The 21,286-nt window shown below is 42.3% G+C and overlaps 2 protein-coding genes across 2 annotated transcripts in view; one reads left to right on the forward strand and one right to left on the reverse strand.

The window, feature by feature from the left end:
• slc7a14a (solute carrier family 7 member 14a) overlaps window positions 1-15,580 on the forward strand; it is a 31,054-nt gene extending 15,474 nt beyond the window's left edge. Inside the window, exons 3-8 of the mRNA XM_077228325.1 lie at window positions 5,538-5,774; window positions 7,406-7,623; window positions 7,748-7,894; window positions 9,266-9,474; window positions 10,786-11,663; window positions 12,586-15,580. Of these exons, the coding sequence (XP_077084440.1) occupies window positions 5,538-5,774; window positions 7,406-7,623; window positions 7,748-7,894; window positions 9,266-9,474; window positions 10,786-11,663; window positions 12,586-12,962 (2,066 nt within the window). The 3' untranslated portion in view covers window positions 12,963-15,580. The remainder of the gene's footprint in view (window positions 1-5,537; window positions 5,775-7,405; window positions 7,624-7,747; window positions 7,895-9,265; window positions 9,475-10,785; window positions 11,664-12,585) is intronic.
• A 2,627-nt stretch (window positions 15,581-18,207) lies between these two features.
• On the reverse strand, window positions 18,208-20,758 carry cldn11a (claudin 11a). The gene is made up of 3 exons (XM_077228268.1): window positions 20,071-20,758; window positions 19,373-19,537; window positions 18,208-18,942 (listed from the first exon to the last, which is right to left on the reverse strand). Exons 1-3 carry the CDS (start codon window positions 20,294-20,296, stop codon window positions 18,686-18,688), a joined length of 648 nt encoding a protein of 215 aa, XP_077084383.1. The 5' UTR covers window positions 20,297-20,758; the 3' UTR covers window positions 18,208-18,685.
• Between the last annotated feature and the right edge of the window lie 528 nt (window positions 20,759-21,286).

Here is a 21,286-nt window from a genome sequence, read left to right on the forward strand (position 1 = left end):
ATGATCAGGTCGTGCCTTCCAACAGACTTACCTTCGACTGGGTCATGGTGTGCGGCAATGGCGGCAACATAGACTTTCAGGGTGGAGGGAGACAGCCTTCGCTCCAGCCTATCTTGAAGGAAGGAAAGCACGACACTAATCGAACATCTCCGGGGGTCTTCTTGAAGAGAAGAGCACCAGTTGACGAAGAGGTTCCACTTCAACGCGTAGACGTGTCTCGTGGACGACGCTCTAGCGGAAGTGATGGTAGCCGCCACCGTAGGTGGAAGGGTACTCAAACCTGCTTCGTCCCGTCCAGGAGCCACACGTGGAGGTTCCAAAGATCGGGACGAGGGTGCCATAGGGTGCCCCGTCCCTGAGAAAGGAGGTCCTTCCTCAGGGGAATCGGCCAGGGAGGTGCTGTCGCGAGGAGTACTAGTTCGGAGAACCAGGTCCGGGCGGGCCAGTATGGCGCGACCAGAATGACCTGCTCCTCGTCCTCCCTGACCTTGCGCAGGGTCTGCGCAAGAAGGCTCACTGGGGGAAACGCATATTTGCGGCCCCGCGGCCAGCTGTGCGCCAGTGCATCCGTGCCGAGCGTGCCCTCGGTCAGGGAATAGTACAGGGCGCAATGGGTCGAGTCGTGAGAGGCAAACAGATCTATCTGTGCGTCCCCGAACTGGTCCCAAATCAGCTGAACCGACTGGGGATGGAGTCGCCAATCTCCCGGGAGGGGCTGAAGCCGTGAGAGCTCGTCGGCTGCACAGTTCAGGGCTCCGGGGATGTAAATGGCATGAAGCGACCTCAGATGCTTCTGACTCCATATGAGGAGGTGGCGGGCGAGTTGCGACATACGGCGGGAGCGTAGACCACCTTGATGGTTGATGTACGCTACAGTGGCGGTATTGTCTGAACGGACTAGTACGTGTTGGTTCTTGAGCACGGCCCGGAAGCGGCGCAGAGCAAGACGTACGGCCAGCAACTCGAGGCAATTGATGTGCCAGAGGCGGCGGGGTCCTGTCCAGGAGCCCGCGGCAGCACGTCCATTGCACATGGCACCCCAGCCCGTGGAGGAGGCATCTGTCGTTACAACAACATGCCGCGAAGCTCGTTCCAGGGGCACTCCGGCCCGTAGAAAACTGAGGTCCGACCACGGGGTGAAGGTCTGACGGCAGGACGGAGTAACAGTTACTCGGAAGGTGCCGTGTTGCCATGCCCACCTCGGGACTCGGTCGCGAAGCCAAAGCTGAAGCGGTCTCATATGAAGCAATCCGAGCGGTGTTGCCACGGCTGCAGATGCCATATGCCCCAGGAGCCTCTGAAAGAGTTTCAGTGGAACCGCACTCTTGCCCTTGAACTGTCTCAGGCAAGTCAGCAGTGACTGCGCGCGCTCGCTCGTAAGCTGCGCGGACATGGCGACCGAGTCGATGTCCATACCGAGAAAAGAGATCCTCTGCACTGGGCAAAGTTTGCTCTTTTCCCAGTTGACCCGAAGGCCCAGACGAGCTAGGTGCCGGAGCACTAGGTCCCTGTGTTCGCATACCTGGTCTCGAGAGTGAGCTAGGATCAGCCAGTCGTCGATGTAGTTCAGGATACGAACCCCGTGTTCCCGAAGGGGAACATTTTTGGGCAGCCTCGACGACCTTCGTGAAGACGCGAGGAGACAGGGCTAGCCCGAAAGGGAGAACCGCGTACTGGTATGCCTGCCCCTCGAAGGCAAACCGAAGGAACGGTCTGTGTCGAGGGAGAATGGAGACATGAAAGTAGGCGTCCTTCAGGTCGATTGCTGCAAACCAATCCTGGGGCCGCACACATCCGAGAATGTGTTTGGCAGTGAGCATCTTGAACGGCAGCCTGTGAAGGGAACGGTTCAGCACACGCAGGTCCAGGATTGGTCGTAACACACCGGTTTTCTTGGGGACAATGAAGTACGGGCTGTAGAAGCCGGTCCTCATCTCGGCCGGAGGGACGGTCTCGATCGCACCCTTCGCCAGCAGGGTGGCGATCTCGGCTCTCATGATAGGGGCGTTGCCACCGACCAAAGTGGAGCGGACTCCCCTGAAGCGGGGAGGAGACCGCGCGAACTGAATCGCGTAGCCGAGCCTGATCGTCCGTGCGACCCAGCGGGACAGGAGGGGGAGCTCTAGCCAGGCTCCCAAAAACTGTACCAGCGGGGTCATACGGACCACAGACTTCCCACCGATGGTGCAGCAGGGCGGAATGACTGGCCCGGACGTGGACGGCATAGCGGCCCGGTGTGGGGGCACAGTCATTAACCGCGCCCTGACAGAGGAGACCAGGGAAGGAAGAACGTTCCACGGGGGTCTGCTCTGCCAGGGGGCTGGCGACAGAGGCGGAAGGGAGCGGCACGGTCCGGGGACGGCGCGCACTGCCAGCCGGCTCTGGGACAGAGGGGGACGAGGGGTGCACGGCTCGGAGGCGGCGCACCGTGTCGTCCGAGAACTCTGTGTGCTCAGGGATGGAAATGTTACTTCTTTCTTTAACCACATTAGGGTGCTGCCCACCCGTGGGTGAGCAGCGGGGAGTGGAGAACAAAAGATTCTCCCCCGGCCCTCCACCGGGGGAAGGAGTGGTCCTGCTACCATCTCCTGAGAAGTAATTTTCAACATCCCTGAGCAGCCCGTCTCAGGAGCGCCGCTTGGCCCGGCGTTTAGCGGGGGGCGGGGCTGGAGAGGGCTGGGGCGCCTTCTTACGGCTTCCTCCGCGACCGGGCCTGGGTGGAGGCTGCTGCTTTGGCCGGCGGGAGGGGCGGGAGCCGCAGGAGGGCGCCCTCGGCGGCGAACAGACTGAGGGATCTGCCCGGTCGGCTGGGTGGAGGCAGCAGCAGGCCGTCGGGGCAGAATGTGCCTAATGGCCTCAGTCTGTTTCTGGGCGGTGGAGAACTGTTGGGCGAAATCCTCCACCGCACCGCCGAATAGGCCGGCCTGGGACATGGGGGAGTCGAGCAGGCGAGAGCGCTCAGCATCCCGCATGTCAGCCAGGTTCAGCCACAAGTGTCTCTCCTGGACCACAGCTGTGGACATCACCAGACCCAGGGAGCGTGCGGTCACCTTCGTCGCCCAGAGGGCGAGGTCGGTGGCGGCGCGCAGCTCATCGAAGAGCCCTGGGTCCGTCCTACCCTCGTGCATGTCCCTTAGCATCTGCGCCTGATAGACCTGCAGAGTGGCCATGGCATGCAAAGAGGCAGCCGCCTGTCCCGCCGCTCTGTAGGACTTCGCCACTAGGGTAGACGAGAACCTACAGGCCTTGGATGGGTGCTTAGGCTCGCCGCGAGAAGAGGCACTCTGAGGACACAACTGCATCGCAACAGAACGCTCAACCGGGGGGAGCCCAGTGTACCCACGGGCAGCTGCCCCATCGAGGGGAGGAAAGGCGGATGAAATCAACGAGCGGTCGCGGGAAGACATGGGAGTCTTCCAGGACTTCGAGATTTCATCATGCACGTCCGGGAAGAAAGGTATTGGGGCAGGCTGAGGACGGGAAGCCGCAGCTGCACCCAAAAACCAATCGTCCAGCCGCGAGCGCTCAGGACAGGGTGGAGGGTTCCACTCCAAACCAATGCTCGCGGCCGCCCGGGAAAGCATGGCCGTCATCTCTGGATCAGACTGAGCCACAGCCGTATTCACACCCGAGGGTGGCAGCTGTGACGAGTCGTCACTTCCAGACGAATCAGACCCGCCTAGTGATGCTGCGATCGACATCGCATCTTCCTCTGGAGCGCCAAAGGACACTCGCGGGACCTCAAAGGACGGTCCCGCGATGATCCCCTGAACACTCGCGGGTTGCAACACTGGAGAAGGTGCTGCGGGGCACGGACACATAGTCGGCGCTTTGTTCCACACAGTCACCCTCAGATCACCCTGGCCACCAGCCGAAGTAGAGCCTCTCGAGGAGGCGCTAGATCGGGGTGTGGATGAGGGGACTCTCACTCTTGCGAGATCCTTGAGTCTCGATCTAAGTGTTGCGATGGTCATGTTCCCACAGAAAGAACATGACTCATCCACGAGCGCTGCTTTAGCGTGATCAAAGCCCAAACACACCAAGCAGCGCTCGTGCCCATCAGAGTCAGACACCAGTCGACCGCAACCAGAAGTGCACGGGCGAGGCATCTTTAAAAAGACGTGCCGCGTGCAAGCTCTTTTTGTGAGAGAAACTCAGTGCTGAAGCGCCCGCGGAACACTCGCTGGCAAACCACGCTCAGATAAGCAGGAAGTGTGCACTCGCCGGGAGATCGCCGTCACACCAACACTGGAGAGTTGCTCGTCTCGTAAGAAGCTGACAATCAGAGATAGCTTAAGGAGTGAAGAATTACACTTGGCTCCGAAGCGAAAACATATCTGCCTGTTGCTGGCGTCCTCCTTTTATACCCACGAGGTGGGGCGGAGTTACGTCATGCAAATTCCGCAGACCCATGGCATTTCTTTGCCATTGGCTCGTTTTGTAATACTCGAAGTTGATAGGCTTTCTAGGCGAAACCCCATTCGTCGTCATCCGACGTAACTCGGAGTGACAACGAAAGGGAACAGTAATATTGTGCAATACTATTATTACAATTTAAAATAACTGTTTTCTATTTTAATATATTTTAAAATATATCCTGTGATGGTAAAGCTGAATTATCTGCCTCATTACTCCAGTCTTCAGTGTCACATGATCCTTCAGATATCATTCTAATATGATGATTTCCTGCTCAGGAAAGATTTCTAATTATTATCAATATTGAGCACAGTTTTGTACACAGTTTAATATCTGTGGAAACTGCTTTTTTTTGTTGTATTCTTTGATTAATAGAATTTGATTGTAACATTATAAAAGTATTTACTTTTGATCAATTTAATGCATCTTTGCTGAATAAATGTATACATTTCTTTTTTTTTAAATCATACAGACCCCAAACTTGTGAACGGCAGTGTATTCCGTCACTTTATGTATTTAGGGGGACAAATTAACAAATCCTATTACAATAACAATAAAATCTTTAGCTTGTCCAAGAAACGGATAGAACATTAAGTCAATATGAAATTGAAATGAACCCTATTTATTTTGCTAATGCATGTTTCTGGTTTTATTGTGATTGATTCATCTGTTACAAAGAAAACTGTTAGAAAAAAAACAACAACACTGGCTCCGTTCTGGTATAAAACAGTCACTTTTCTCCATCCAATGATTTCTCAGTAAATAAATTCAAGTGCCGTCCTATATTTGATGACGTTTCATTCAGAAATACATTACATTATGTCAACTTCATGGGTTATGTACTGCTCTATAGCACTGATGTTGGTTCTGAATGTAAAAACAAATAATCCTTATCTTTTTTCCACTGTATGGATTATAGGGATCCACCCTGTAAAGAGTGATTTTACTCCTGTTATCTGGCCCTCTGGGATTCTATGTGTTTGACATTTGAGAATTGATCTGACACTCCAGCCCCAAAAAATCAATGATTCCATCTCAGCAACCAGTTAGAGACGTTCATGCTTTTATTGATAACCTTCAGGAGTACAGGTGTTACAGTAATCATTGTTATCTCTCCACAGGGGTGTGCTATGCTGAATTTGGTGTGCGTGTGCCTAAAACCACAGGATCGGCCTATACTTATAGCTATGTGACGGTGGGCGAATTTGTGGCTTTTTTCATTGGCTGGAATCTGATTTTGGAGTATCTGATTGGTACAGCAGCAGGAGCCAGTGCACTCAGCAGCATGTTTGACTCGCTGGCCAATCACAGCATCAGTGGCTTCATGATCAAACATATAGGAACACTCAACGGACTGGGTGAGTGACATGAACTTTAGACACTGTTATGTTTATGTTTAGAAAATAATCATCAATGTCTGGGACCCGCATTAAACTCAATACTGCAACAAGGAAACTTTTATTTCACATAAAGAAACATGGCAGCCTACTATTAAATCCGGTTGATTTTATGTCACTGAATGTTGCAGTCTGAACTGAACAAAACTGACACACTCATAGTCTTGACACACATCCACAGTAATTACAACAGAAGTTACAGTAGGCTCAATTTATCAGTAGATTGGAGTTAATGGTGCTGCAGAAAAGAGAAGGCACTTTGGCAGTCAATAGTCTGGTGACAATTTAAAAAAAGCTTGTTAAAAAAAACAGTTTCTGTGTTGCACTGTGAAACAGCTGATCCAATTACATTTCTGAAGAGGAAAGATAAGCACGTTTATAGGTTTGGCATTTGCTATTAAAATTAGGACATACATATTTTCAAAGCAGATATGATTTGAAGCAAAATCTAGATCTTTTTTTTTTTCGTTTTACTAAATATTCATGTGAAAAATGCTTTTTCTATGTATCTTGATTGCTGATTATGCAATAACTTGATTATGCACTTTAATGAATAGTACCTTTTAGAAAATGTTTATTATGTCAGGACTACTATCGTCAAAGATGATTGCCAATTAGCATACAGTTTGGATTGGCGGGTTCTGTTCTGGGCAAGAACTCTTGGAGAGCAGCAATAACCCCCCTTAGGGTAAACCGAACAGAACCAACATAAATGTATTGCAGATATTATTAATGTTGTGTACAATATGATTCAAGAAAAATGAGTCTGATTCGAAGAGGAATATCAGAATGCCAGTCCTGACTAGATGAAAGGAGGAGCTGGGGATGGAGGAGGGTAGTTAGCTCCTGATCAACGCGATAAAGCTGCTTATAATTCTGAATGGATCTTATATATAGCGATGCTGTGAAAACACACCATCTATTGTCAATCCTTAGACTACAGATGGAGAAATGAAATAAGTGCATTTGGGAAATCTAGAAAGGATGATATTTGCTTTCTGCTCAGCGTGTTTGGTTTGCAGACAGGCATTACATATAGACTATTTGTCTGACCCAGACAAAACATGACATTTTGTGCCAAATTACATAATCTCAGCCAACAGCAGTAAAATCTCTTATTTTTCTTTAACCAACCCCTTTCTCTAAGAGTCTAATATCCCTCCATTTGTGTCTCTCTGCACACATTATGGTTCATATTTTTAGAAATACATGATTTATTCATGACTGCATTGAGAGGTCAACAGAGGACTGTTGTCATGTTGTGAAAAACAACTGTCTAAACTCACTACTGTAATCTGAGAGACATCTATCTACCTATCTATCTATCTATCTATCTATCTATCTATCTATCTATCTATCTATCTATCTATCTATCTATCTATCTATCTATCTATCTATCTATCTATCTATCTATCTATCTATATCTATCTATCTATCTGCCCGAATAACCACAAAAATTCAATGCTTTTTAAGCTTGTTGAACCTTTCGGACAATATTTTGCAATGCCAGCATCAAAATTGGCTCAACACATTCCTTTTTTGTTATGTTTCAAAATCCATGTGATGTGAATTCCTCCTTTATCACCTCTCAGGTAAAGGGGAGCAGTCGTATCCAGACTTCTTGGCCCTGGTCATAGCTATCCTGGTCACAGTAATAGTTGCCCTGGGTGTGAAGAATTCCGTCGGGTTCAACAACGTGCTGAATGTCATCAATCTGGTGGTGTGGGTGTTCATAATGATTGCAGGCCTGTTCTTCGTCAGTGTAAGCAACTGGGACGAGGGACGATTCCTGCCTTATGGCTGGTCAGGGGTAAAGTACATTTCAAATCAATTATTGAAGTTCAATCCGTTAGTGCAGTTAGTGACTCTCAGCATAAACAATGAAGAGATAATTGCATTGTCTTTTAGCTATAATCAACAACTCTGTCCAACAGGTCATGCAGGGTGCAGCCACTTGCTTCTATGCCTTTATTGGGTTTGACATCATAGCCACCACAGGAGAAGAAGCCAAGAGTCCCAACACATCCATCCCCTATGCCATTACTGCTTCTCTGGTCACCTGCCTCACTGCCTATGTCTCTGTGAGTATATCCTGTAGCATTAACCATTTGTACACTCATTTTGGGTTCATACACGATAGACAAAATCTGAGACCACATTGAAAATCTGGGATTTTTTTTTTTCCTTTAATTTAAACCAGAAAATTGTACATGTTGCTATCCTTTGACTGTTTTGATTGTCCAGTTAACACTCAAGTTTGGTCATTTTCATCGTTAATACTTAAATGTGGCACTGACTTGAGTCAGGTAATAAAGGTTTTATTAAGTCTGGTATGTCATTAACAGTCTATTTATTTATACTTAAACTTCTCAATTTAAGAATATAAATGATGCATGCCGAAAGATAATCTACTGTAGTATAACTTTGTTCCTTTCTCTGTGTTCACAGACAGTCATTGATTATTCTCTTCATGCAGCATGTCTGAATATATTAAAAGCTCTCCAGCTTTTTCACTGTGCTATGCTGTCTGTCTGTAGGAGGTTGTCATAGAAACGTAATGGGTGTTAACACACCGGCAGACCTCTTTCCTGTATCTCAGAACAATATTCTAAACATTTTATTTCTATTTTCTCTGTTTTCTGCTATTTGATCTTCTTTTATTCTTTATCTGTCTCCAATTTTTCTCACGTCTGTTTTGGTTTTAGCAGAAACAAAATTGCCTTTACTAAAATGGCTCTTCATTTTCACACATACAGGACTGTCTGATGAGAAGCAAACTTGATAATTAGCTGCGTTCACCCCTCCAGATCTCATTTTGTTGTCGCAGAGGCTAATTTTAGCCCAGGCACTTTGGTTCTCTGTCTGTGTCTGTGTTTGTGTGCATATGTGTGTGTGTTTCTGTTGCATTTTCTGAAATGCATTAAATGTGTCATAATGTATCATGATTAATCAAAGAATCCTTGATCTTTTGATACAAAAGAGTCCATTGTACTATGAAAACAGATTTTAACTTTAAGATCCCAATGCTTTCTACCCAGCAAAAATAGACCATTTATTAAAAGTGAACGGCAAAAACAACTTATTCTGTAAATTTGCAACTTTATAACACCAGATATTTGAAAAAATAAACACACCAATGATGCCAGTAGGTGTTCAGAAGGTTTTGGATAAATTATATTAATCCTAGTTGTATTAGACTTTTTATTCAGAAAAGTCTGTCAAACCTTCTACTTTTTATTGCTGTCGCTCCTTTACATATCCTTCCAAAGGTTCCAAAGATTGGAAGATAATTGTTATTTTTAACAATGTCCCTGATCATTTCAGTCTGATCCTAACAGTTTGAATGACGCATTTATGATGGATGCATTTCTTAAAGCACAGCAGCAACAACAAAAAAAAACTGTTTAATTGTAAGGTCAATGAATCACACTCTGTTTCTTCCTCTCTCATAGGTGAGTGTGATCCTCACCCTGATGGTCCCTTACACTGAAATTGACACAGATGCTCCTTTGATGGAAATGTTTTCTCTACATGGCTTCCAAACTGCCAAATACATAGTGGCCATCGGCTCCATTGCAGGACTGACAGTTAGTTTGTTGGGCTCTCTTTTCCCACTGCCGAGAGTCATCTACGCCATGGCAGGAGATGGTCTGCTCTTCAGGTACAATAAAACGAAATAACAAAAGACTAACTGCAGGGTCAAGTAATGATTCACGATGCTCTTTAATGTCTCCATTATTGCAAATGATTAAAATGCCCTTTAAATATTATTATCTGCTGGAGAAATAGGCTCCTGTCATGCCGTTTCAAAAGAAATGCCCTGACATTTAAAATCAAAACCAGTATAATTGATATGTGGTACATCTTTGATAAAATGAATGTTTGGATGTTTCACCCTGTTTACACGTGGTATTAACATCAACACACCCGTCACAGGTGTTCAAAAGTTGTCAGACAAGATACACTGGCATTTACACTTGGAAGTAGGATCTCTCAAAGCATCTCAAACCATCTCATGTCAGCACTCGTGATCAGATTTCAAAGGGAGGGTCCCCTTTAAAAAGCATGAAAAAGTATTTAAAAATTCTAAAAGACTACAAATACGTCCACATTTTAATCTCACTGCCAATGTGATGTTTTGAGCAGAAAACCTTTTTTAGTGGAATACCTGTAGTAAATGAATTTCAACTGTGCTTCACATAATGCTGCATAATACTACAAAGTTTTGGGTCGAAAACATTTTTTAATGATTTTGAAATAAGTCTGTTATGCTCACCATGGCTGCTATTAAATACATTTGCTGCTACATTTGATCATAAATTCAGTAAAAACAGTAATATTCTGAAATGTAATTACAATTTAAAATAACTGTTTTTAAGCTTTATATACTTTAAAATTTAATTTATTACTGTGATGCCAAAGCTACATTTTTGGCAGCCATTACTCCAGTCTGATTTCTCAAGAAATATTTCAAATTATTTTCAATGTTGAAACCAGTTCTGCTGCTTGATATTTTTTTCAGGATTCATTGATGAATAGAAAGTTCAAAAGAACAGCATTTATATGAAATAGAATTGTTTTGTAACATAATAAATGTCTTAACTCTCACTTTAAATCCATTTAGTGCATCCTTGCTGAATAAAAGTATTTGTTTCTTAAAAAAAAATCTTACTGACCCAAACTTTTGAACGGTACTCTATAAATGGACTTTCCCAAAATGTTTAATCAGACAGTAATTTTCTAGCCACACATATCTGACAAAATATAAAACGTTTGTTTTAATGCATCTCGTTGATTGACAGTAGTCAAGTCTTTTTAGGTGTCAGGAGGGATTAGCTTCACGCTTTCAATGTATGTGCTTTTTTGACCACATCCAAATTCAGTTTGGATCCCATTTGCGCCTGTATACGTAGCTCTGCCGTCTTGTGATTGGAGGACTGAAGGTGTCATGTGCACAATCTGTATGTTTCAGGTTCCTGGCTAATGTGAGCACGTACACAGAGACTCCTGCAGTGGCCTGTGTGGTGTCGGGGTTCCTCTCTGCTCTCTTGGCTTTGCTCGTCAGTCTGAGAGACCTGATCGAGATGATGTCCATCGGCACTCTGCTAGCCTACACGCTAGTGTCGGTGTGTGTGCTTCTGCTGCGTTACCAGCCCGAAGGAGACATCCATGGATTCGTCAACTTCCTCTCGGAGCAGAACTCGAAACGTAAGGAGGGAGTGCTGGCCGAGTGCGAGAAGGAAGCCTGCTCGCCGGTCAGTGAGGGTGATGATTATGGAGGAGCTGCCACAAACACCTGCGGAGCCAAGAACCTGCCGTCTCTGGGAGACAACGAGATGCTGATTGGTAAGCCTGACAAGTCCACCTACACTGCCAGTCACCCCAACTACGGCACCGTGGACATTTCCTCAGGCATTGAGTCAGATGAGACGGACAGCGTGTACCTTCTGAAGCTGAAGAAGCTGCTTGGGCCTCGCTATTACACCATGCGCATTCGGCTCGGGCTGCCGGGCAAGATGGACCGCCCCACTGTGGCCACCGGCCGGGTCGTCACTCGCTGCGTCCTTCTGCTCTTCATCCTCATCTTCTGCTTCTGCTCCCTCATCATCTTCGGGTCAGGTCAGATCGCTGATGGCCAGTGGTGGGCCGTGCTGCTGCTGGTGCTGCTGCTGCTGGTCATCACGCTCTTGATCTTCATCATCATTCAGCAGCCAGAGAACCCCAAGCGCCTGCCCTACATGGCTCCCTGCGTTCCCTTCGTCCCCGCCTCTGCCATGCTTGTAAACGTTTACCTCATGCTCAAGCTTTCCACCATCACATGGATCCGTTTTGGCGTATGGTGCTTCGTGGGTGAGTTTCAATATTATTTTAAATGGGCATGTTGATACAGGCAGCCTCTTATTGACATGGGTCATTTCTGATATCCAGGGCGGTTTCATATATACCATTCAAAGGTTTGGGGTTAGTAACCGAAGCTTTATTCAGCTAAAGTGACTGTAAAGACATTTATAATGTTACAGAAGATTTATTTTCCAAATAATTTCAGAGTCCACAAAAATATTACTGGTAATCAGCAGAACTGTTTTCAACATTGATAATAATAGGAAATGTTTTTAAGCACTAAATAAGCATTACAATAATTTCTGAAGGATCACAGGAATAAATTACATTTTAAAATATATTAAAATACAAAACATTTGTTTTAAATTGTAATAATATTTCACATTACAGTTTTGCTGTGCTTTTTGATCAAATAAATGCAGCCTTTTGGTGAGCAAGATACATTTTTAAAAACCCCATATTTTGAACTGTAGTGTAGTTTCATATTTGTATTAAACTCAAAAACTTTGAATGACAATGGACTGAATTTTATAAATTTCTAAATAATATTATAAACTGGCAAATTAATGAAAAATATTACAAGTGATTCTTATTTTTTTCATTGTGTAAATAGTAAAGTTATAATGAACTAAGTTTATTTCTGTAGCTTGACCAGAGCATATTTTTTGAAAGTATAGTTTACCCATTTTTTTTGTTGAAGAAATTCTTCCTTAAATGACAACACAATCATATTGATTTTACAATAAGATGTACAGTTCTAAACTATTGCATGACAGGAATGACCCACATGCTCTAATGCTGTGTCACATTTGCTGTGTTTTTGATGTTGCTTTTGTCATTGAAGTGAGGGAAAACACTGATCAATTACATTTGTGCATTAGTTTATGTAGTGTGCACTGTTTGTGTTGTCTCTGTGTGTTCGTCTCTGCAGGTGTTTTGATCTACTTCGGCTATGGCATGTGGAACAGCACCCTAGAGATCACGGCGCGAGAGGAGGAAGCCCATGCTAGCACATACCAGCGCTATGACGTGGGCGTGGATGACAACTTTGCCGTGGATGATGATCTATACCCTTCTGGAGATGGAGGGCCATACCAAAGCTTGGGCTCCCATGAGGGCAGAGGTGGGCACCAGAAACAGCAACACCAGGAGCAGAGCGAGCCTCAGCTTGACGGCCTAGACAGAGTGGACAACCACAGAACCTCCTCTTCCTCCTCACACAGCAGGGCCAAAAGCAAAGCTGGTAAACCTAGTAGGGGCTTTGAGGCGCTGGTGGTCGACGATGATTTGGACGATCCTTTGGAATGAGAATGTAATCTGAATGTACTCGTCTGCCAACAACTGCAGAACCCTTGGGCTAGATTGTTATGTCTTTGCAATGAGTTTTTATTTGACTTCTATTCCTTCATTCGCTGCCCTTTTTTACTACTGATTGGATAATGAGAACGTTTAGGATGGGATTTAACATTTAGAAGGCTTTTGATCTTTCTTTTTTTTAACCACATAGCACCTAAAATGTTTTTCTTTTTTGTTTTAAAATTAATTTACAGTTTTAAATTAATTCTCATTATAATCATTTTGCTGAACTTTTCAGCACTTAAATATATAATCTAATGTTTCTCTTAGTTATCACAGTCCCACAGTTTTACCCAATACAAGCATCTTTCAGCTGTCAGGACGATGTCCGTTCACAGATCACTTCCACTCTATTAGCCTCGACACTGTCTTAAGTGGGGTCCATATAAAACCAGCTGAAAAATTCCCATGCAAAGCCCTTAAAACACTTGAATGATATGATAAATAGTTAGGCCCCACAGAATTAAAGGCCTCAATCTCTTCCGCTCAAACATCTAGCCCAAGTGAGGTTTGGACCGTAGGTTTTCACAAATAGTAAATGGACTTTGCTTGCAATAGTGCCTTCATCTGTCAGTGTGTGCTTTAAAAATATGGCCATCAAGATGTCCATGCTTGTTTGTTTGTGATTTCTGTTGATGTCGACATATCCATGGGTTTGTTTTTCCCGCTGAAGGTGCCCGTCAGCTGTCACGTGTCACAACCGACCATCCATTCATCCTATGTGCCAGTGACTCCGCTTCATCCTTGCAAGCAGGCCGCTCTGTGTAAATACCCACGGTGTGACCACAGTACGATTTGTGTCTCTCGGCTGGTCAGTGTGTCCGTTGAAAAAAAAAGGAGACGTGATTTAGGAAAACAGAGGGTAAGGAAGGGGAATTTGCATGTGGTGGAGAGCGTTGTGAATTTTTTATCTGGATGTGCTCTTCTGCTGTTCCCTCCTCCCATAATTCATGTGGCATTTAACCAATCTGGCTAGACCAACTCTATCTGTGCTACAGCTCTGCCAGCCGAAAACAACCAAGCCAGGCCTCAAATCCAAACATGTGGAAGACTCTGAGCACATCATGCCACATTGCTTTAAATGTGTCTCCCCTCTTTTGTTTGTGACAAATATTTAGAAACGTTAAAAAAACAACTAAAGATTGAGTTGCCATAAATGATTTTCAGGCTGTATCCTTTGAGTCCCATTAGCTCTCACAGTGTACAGAGCTTCATTTTGGGGCCTGGGTTGGTTTTGTTCCTTGCATTTGGTCTATGATGTGATTCTTGTCGCCGTGGCATTTTGCTGAATGTATAGCATGTTCAGACGTACGGGGCCCAGAGTAAAACTATGTTTGTGAGTATTTGCATGTGTGGTAACCGTCGAAAGACTTGATGTAACTCTCAAATGTAGCATTCTGAGAGACGAGGGTAGCCTGCCCACCGTACACCTCTCGAAACCTCCTCGTCCTGAGTGGCCTCTGTTTACAAAGCAAGCCAAAGTCTGCATCCTTCGTTTACTGTATCAGACAAAAGACACAATTTTACTTCTGTAGAGTAGAACACCATATAACAGTGTGGAGATGTGAGATATCGAAGAGAAGTATTTTTTTACAGGCATTTCATACCTTCAGGTTCTCTGTCAGGGTAGTGTAGCCACCGCCGTGGTGTTTTGTGGGTTCTCTTACGGTTCAGACGAACTGCTGAAGAAAAGTGGCGAAAGCATATATTTTTAATGGCCTCTTTCTAGACTAAAAAACATAACTGGAGACGTTTGGGTTTTGATTTAATAGATTTAATTTAATGTTATAACATAAGAATAGGCTTAAGAAGGGCAAGGTTTTAAAGAAATAGTTCATTAAAAATGAAAATGTTGTCATCATTTATTTACCTCCTAACCTGTAAGATATATTTTTTTTAAATACCAGAGTGTTTTTGTCCGTAGAATGGAAGAATTTTTTTGTATGGGACAATGCATATTGATGAACGTACAATGTAAATTGACGTAAATACGCCGGATTTAGCACAGTGCTAATTTCCACCCGTAGTCCCAGGGGTCCAATGATGTTGTTTTGGACCCCATTGAAAAAAAAAAAAATCTTAAAAATATCTTCTTTTGTGTTAAGCAGAAGTCAGTGCAATGAGGATGAGTAAATGATGACAGAATTTTCATTTGTGGATGAACTACCCCTTTGAGTAAGATTAGAATCTTCATATAGAAATATTTTATTAAAAATCTATCTGTAAAAAAAAAATAAAAAACCTTTCCGCTGTTGCTTTTAAAGATAGCTACTATTTGTTATTCGTCTCTGAGAAAAGGTACAGTGTTTGTACTTTGTGAACTATCTTTCCTGCTATCATAGTTTGTTCGATATTTGTTCAGGAAATGTGGAGATTGGCTTCCCTTGCAAATCTGATCTTTGTTTCTTCTGTATATTTTGGTATGAAGTGGATGTATTCTGGTTTCAATGATTTTTTTAAAGAATCTATTTATTGTTTCTTCTACTTGTGGTTTTGCTCCCCCGTTGCACTGTGTAATGAGATGTTAATATTGCTTCCATGCAACAATGAAAGTCATTTATTGCAGATCAGATAAGCGTGACTCTTGGTTTTCATTTCGCTTTAAGACTGTCTCACACAACCAGAAATTAGAAGTAATAAAAATCCTCACATGGTTGGCTTGTGTAAGCATTGCAGACCCGCTCTGTTTCCTGTGGGGTGGAGCGGTGAGCCTAGAATAACATTGATCCGAGGGTCGTACCTGAGCACAAAACAAACATGGTCATACTAGGATGGGCGCTGCTGGCTATGCAGAGGAATGAGATGAACAGATCAGGACGTACTGTTCCATTATCATTGCTGCAATGGTGGTCGATGTGGTACAATATGGTTTGGAGATCTCAAAACATGTTGTTATGTTCAATTCATACAGTTCAGACCCTTCTGTCTGTATGGTGCAGACATCGACACAACCAGAAGCACACTCCTTTTGTGGGAGGGTCTTCATAAGTGTTATTCCTATGAGGCACTCATAGGACGTCATTTGTGTCATCTCTCATCAGCCTGAATCAAATTTAAATGTGATGTCCTTATATTGTTTGTCGTCATCTGTTTGGGAGGAAGCCTCCCCTTTTCCTGATGCATAATATCCTGGTGCTAATCCTGGATGAGAGGAAGACAGTAAATATGTGACGCTGTGTGGTAAATGGTTATATTTTCCTGATATATTTAAAACACATTTAAAAAATATTATGCACTTTTAAGCTTATGCAATACCCAATAGTTGCTTTAATTCTCACACTACTTGCGTTAACATAATCCTTATGCAAAAGGTGATTTCAACTCACTGCACAAATAATCAGACATTTCCTGTAAGAAGCCATTCAGTGTTTTCAGAACACTGGATTTTTCTGGTCAGTTCAAGGTCAGTCTCAAAATCAGTAACAATTTGTACTGGAGTATCAGGTGACAAATATAAAATTTTGTCATTTTTATGCTCAGTAGTATCAGTTTTCCGAGGAAAAACCAGACGAGCTAAAACTAGTGCATCAGGGTTGCTTTATTTCCACATATATGATTACTTGACTAGTATATGAAGGTGTCATGTTTGTTCAAATGGAGATACTTTCCTGAATTATACAAAGAACATTAAAGGGTCATGAAACGCCCCGTTTCAGTACAATCCCGTCTCGTCGGTTTTAAAAATTGTTCAAAATTGGCCATGGAAAGACACCGCTGACATATATGAGCAGTGTAGTTCAAGAAAATGTCACATCCTGCTGATGCATACTTCAAATTACAAATCCGGTGTCATGAACAATCAGGTCCCCTCTCACCAATGGGTTGGCAATGTTTTTGATTGTATCTTGTATGCTATCGGTTCTCTGATTTTAGCACTACTGTAGCCTGCTGTATTGTACAACAGTTGATTTTATTAATTATATTTTAAATTAAATATATAAAAAGTGTAGCTTCACATTTTATTATTTGAATGTTCTTAACAAAGGATCAAATATGATTTATAAAGCTAGCAGGCTAATATGCTAGAGGTATGCTAAGCTAGAATGCTAAGCATTTAAAGAATGAGACATTTAATTTCAGTCTATAGCTTTGTGAAATCATAAGCAACATCATTTTAAAGGTAATTGCAGTCATATTCTCATAGTTAAAAAAAGATTTCATAAACCAAGTGTGTAGGTTTTCTAACCAGGCACTCAATGTGGCAAGCTAACACCTTTCAGCCAATGGAATCATTAGGCCGACCCATTTATGCAGGGGGACTCATTTGTTCATGACACAGGATTACTAAAATAGGCCAAAAAATCCTGAATGATCTACTTTCCTCTTCAAATAATTTCTATCACGTGCAGCATAATTTTAATTTTTCATTGTTTCATGACCCTTTAAAAAGGAAATGCTAAACCTTTTTTTCCTCCATGTTATAAACATAGGAATGAAGGCTGGATTACCATCAGGACATTTCAACTTCCTGTTTCTTGCTAGTTCAGGTCAATTTCTGCTTTTTCTGTCTGTCTCTCTGCTTGTAGGTCATCATTTGCAGCCATATTTGGAAGAGAAAAATACTGTAGAGACCAATGAAATTTTCCATTGAATTTCCTCCACCTCAAACTACCTCTAACCAAAGACTGAATGGTTACGACCTAAGAAGCAATATTTGACATCTAAAATGCACCCTTCATAAATCATACTGTAGTGATTCAATTTGCTCAGTTTGATTCCATTTTTCACATAATGTATAAAAACATTCACATGTTATATCCTCAGTATTCAGCCATTTTCGACTGTATGCCTATGTGTAACAGGAAACATTCAGTTAAAGGACCCCAACCAGAAAACAAAAACGGAGACTCATCGCAACCAGAGTATAAATCTGCCTTTATGGCTGATTGCGACTATTAATCTTTAATCTGCCAGTCTTGGTTGCCCATCAGTCGTAATGGGACGAGCTTCTCGTTGGAGAAAGAGAAATCGATACACGTACATGTCTTGGGCGCCTGAATTGTATGTGTGTCTCGAGTGCTTTTAGTGAGAATGAATGAGAGGTTTAAGGATGATGCACTGCACCTGCCTGGGCATCTGACAGCAGACGCCATGTGTTTAACAATACAGTCCTACGGAAAGTAATTCGGTTCATTTTGCCAGCAGGGTTTTATTTATAAAAATGACATAACCTATAATCAAAGAACACTTTCAGACATTTTCACATGGAAAACATTGTTTATTACAACAACAACAACAACAACAAAAACATAATAAAAAATGCATACAAGTATTACAATAAATAATATTGCTAAATGGTTACTGCTTTAGTCCAATTTTGGTGCAATTTGGCTTGGGCTGCTATGCTGAAATGAATCAAAATGAAAAGATAGCTCTACAAACAGACTGAAATAAACAGAAAGATTTAGAATAATAACAACATTGGTAATACTGTTAGTATCCCACTATAAAAATAGGAAGTAAAATAGCACATTGTGCTGAAGACCCTTTGAACATTAAATCCTTCAGTGCAGTTACTTCTGGTGGACTAACCCTGCGGCTGAGTCAAAGGGTTAGAGTACAGCTGTACAATAAGAGTCACCACTGTAGATAGACATACGGGTAGTTGAAACAAGAAACAGTGGAGAAAGGGAAGAAAGAGAGTAGGAATCTGATCTGAGCAGTAATCCCGAAGCTCACACGTGAGCACTTTTGGCGTGGTTAGTGGAGGCGGGGCCAGGAGGGGCGGGGCCCTGTTTGGAGTAGTAGAATCTGTTGTTATCAGTGTATGTGGCTGGGGTGTCCACTGAACAGCAGGTGATCATACAGCCTCCTAGCAAACAAAGTGCAGTTCCAACCCAGCCCGAATACAGGGAGAAGCCAAAGGACATCAAACCTCTCTCGTGATGGGCCCCGATGGGAAACCACACAGTGGAGACGATGCCACAAAAAGCTGAGGAAGAAAATACACACTATTATCAAAAAAATATTATTTTATTATTATGGTTATATTTTGCATTAAGACCATAATGGCCCAGATGCGGGCCACATCTGGTACACGTGGATTCCATGCGTACCAGATGTGGGCCGGATCTGGGCGACACTATGTTGCTGTCTTGGAGAGCTATATGATACACTCAAAGGGTTAAACAACGGAATCTTACAGTTGATTACAGATTTAACTCATCCAATGATTAGGGTTGGTTGGTGATAAAATGGGTCCTCCGGGAGGAAGAGTGAGCAATCTATTTCTAAGTCTAATTAATAAAAAAAAACATTCTGTGGGAACAGTAGGCCTATATCTGCCTGTACTTTTTTTTTTTTTTTTTTTTTTTTTTTTGCGTAATATGACTTTAATTTAAGAAATTAAAATACAGGCTTACCAGTCAGCAGTATTAGGATTCCACCGAACACTGATCGTTTGTTCTTGGCGCTTTCTGGTTCACTTCCGAGGTTAATACAGGACATGGACATGAGCACGAGCGCTACAGCAGGCAATCCAAGAATCGATGCCGTGACCATTAGCGCTCGAGACGTCTGGATGTACGCTTGAAAAAAAGAACAGAATAATTAATTTCTCGAATTCATGGTAATAATTAAATTCAATGAATCATATTGTAATTTAATGATTTAAATTATAAAATAAATTCATAAAAAAATAGTAGATGAAGAAAAAGTTGTTTTGTATAGGCTATATGTAAAATATTTAGCCAAATTTATATATTAGGCTAATATAAAAAGACTATAGTTGTAATAGCTACATACTATAGAAAATATAATTTTATTATTAAAAATATAATCAGTTTTAAAATTAAATAGACCTACGTACATTATAATGTAACCAATTCAAATGATCAAATAACCTATTACATATTTGTTTCATCTTTGATAATATTTCATTTTATTTAATAAATAATTAAATAAAAAGTAGGCTAAATAGTATGCTACTTATGTATTAAATATTGGAAACTGAATTGTAATGATTTTCATCTTTATTTCGACCAGAAATTTTTTTAAAAAAATAATCCTAAAAGAAGCTAGAACATTTCTGTTGTAATTACAGCTATTATTTCACACGTACCTGGTAACTCGAGAATCTGCGTGAGTGTGATGCAGTGATACAGGGCAGTTGAGATCACACAGTCTGCCCACAAACCCTTGGCCTCCAGTTCATCCATCTTCTTACAGGTGTTCATGTTATATTTACAAGTAACTACCCATTCGTTAGTGGCAGTGGCAATGATAAGCCCAATCCAACCAAGAAAACTCATCACAAAACCCGTGAACTGTACGCAAGTATTTGCCATAGTGTATAGTATATAGTGTGCGCGAAAATGTGTCCAACAGAAGAAAAAGTCCTCTTGAAATAGATGATAATCAGATATTCTAAAGCCAGACAGGATACTTTCTCGGAATTTATAGGTTGTAAATTCCAAATATGTTAATCCATTGCGTAAAAATCATGATGAGTTGTAGATCCCAATGGAGCGCAGTAGACTATTCCAAGCTAATGCACTGAGAGTACCGTTAGCAGAGCTTTTATAGTGGAACTAAAGACACAAACGAACTTTCAGCCAATCACATGCGTTGAGACACTTCCCAAGGTTACTCCTTATCTGTTGTTTTTCACTCTCCTCTTTTCTCCTTTCATGTCCGTCTGTAATGTTACATAATGCTTAGGCCTATATAATGTGTAATTGACGAAATTACTCATAAGTTCGCCAAGTACGGTAACTACCTACATCTCAGAGAGTAATATTTGCTCAAGTGGCTTTGATAACAGTGCAGCACCTCTGATTGAGTCAATCATTGCTGGATTTTTGTTATATGCTGCCCTCTGGCGGTTGAATTCTCAATTTATGTGCATCATTTAGTAATTAGAGCGAAGAAATTATAATTTAGCTGCAGCACTGTGCCTCAAAAATAAAATGCAGAAATCACGTTAATAGCCAAGATACTTTAGAGTACCTAACCACATAGCTAAACAGTTTTACATTTATTTTCAAATATACAAAAAATGTATCAAAAAATATATTGATAGGCCTAATAAATATATGAAAAATGTATATTTTAAATTTCGGTATATGAATTTAATCTAAAATACATTTAAAAAACATTTTCACAAGAATACAAAACAGATGCATTTTCAGTCTGCTGTTTTGACTGTTTTTCTGTGTCTCTAAAATATAGCTGCTTTAAAGGGGGATACACTGGCATAAAAAATGTCCACACACATTTAGCCTATATGTGTAACTAACATGTACATTTATCTATTTAATGTAAAAGATGAAAATATA

Source organism: Siphateles boraxobius, unplaced genomic scaffold (assembly GCF_051911475.1).
Source record: "Siphateles boraxobius isolate OS27281-9 unplaced genomic scaffold, OSU_SipBor_1 1, whole genome shotgun sequence".
Taxonomy (NCBI): Eukaryota; Metazoa; Chordata; class Actinopteri; order Cypriniformes; family Leuciscidae; genus Siphateles; species Siphateles boraxobius.

Excerpts from the sequence above, each read along its gene's own strand:
- cldn11a (XM_077228268.1), bottom strand. The coding sequence starts at position 20,296 with ATGGCAAATACTTGCGTACAGTTCACGGGTTTTGTGATGAGTTTTCTT. Across the intron at positions 19,538-20,070 it reads GCAGATTCTCGAGTTACCAG|CGTACATCCAGACGTCTCGA; the intron begins GTACGTGTGAAA and ends CTTTTTTTCAAG. Across the intron at positions 18,943-19,372 it reads AATCCTAATACTGCTGACTG|CTTTTTGTGGCATCGTCTCC; the intron begins GTAAGCCTGTAT and ends TTTCTTCCTCAG.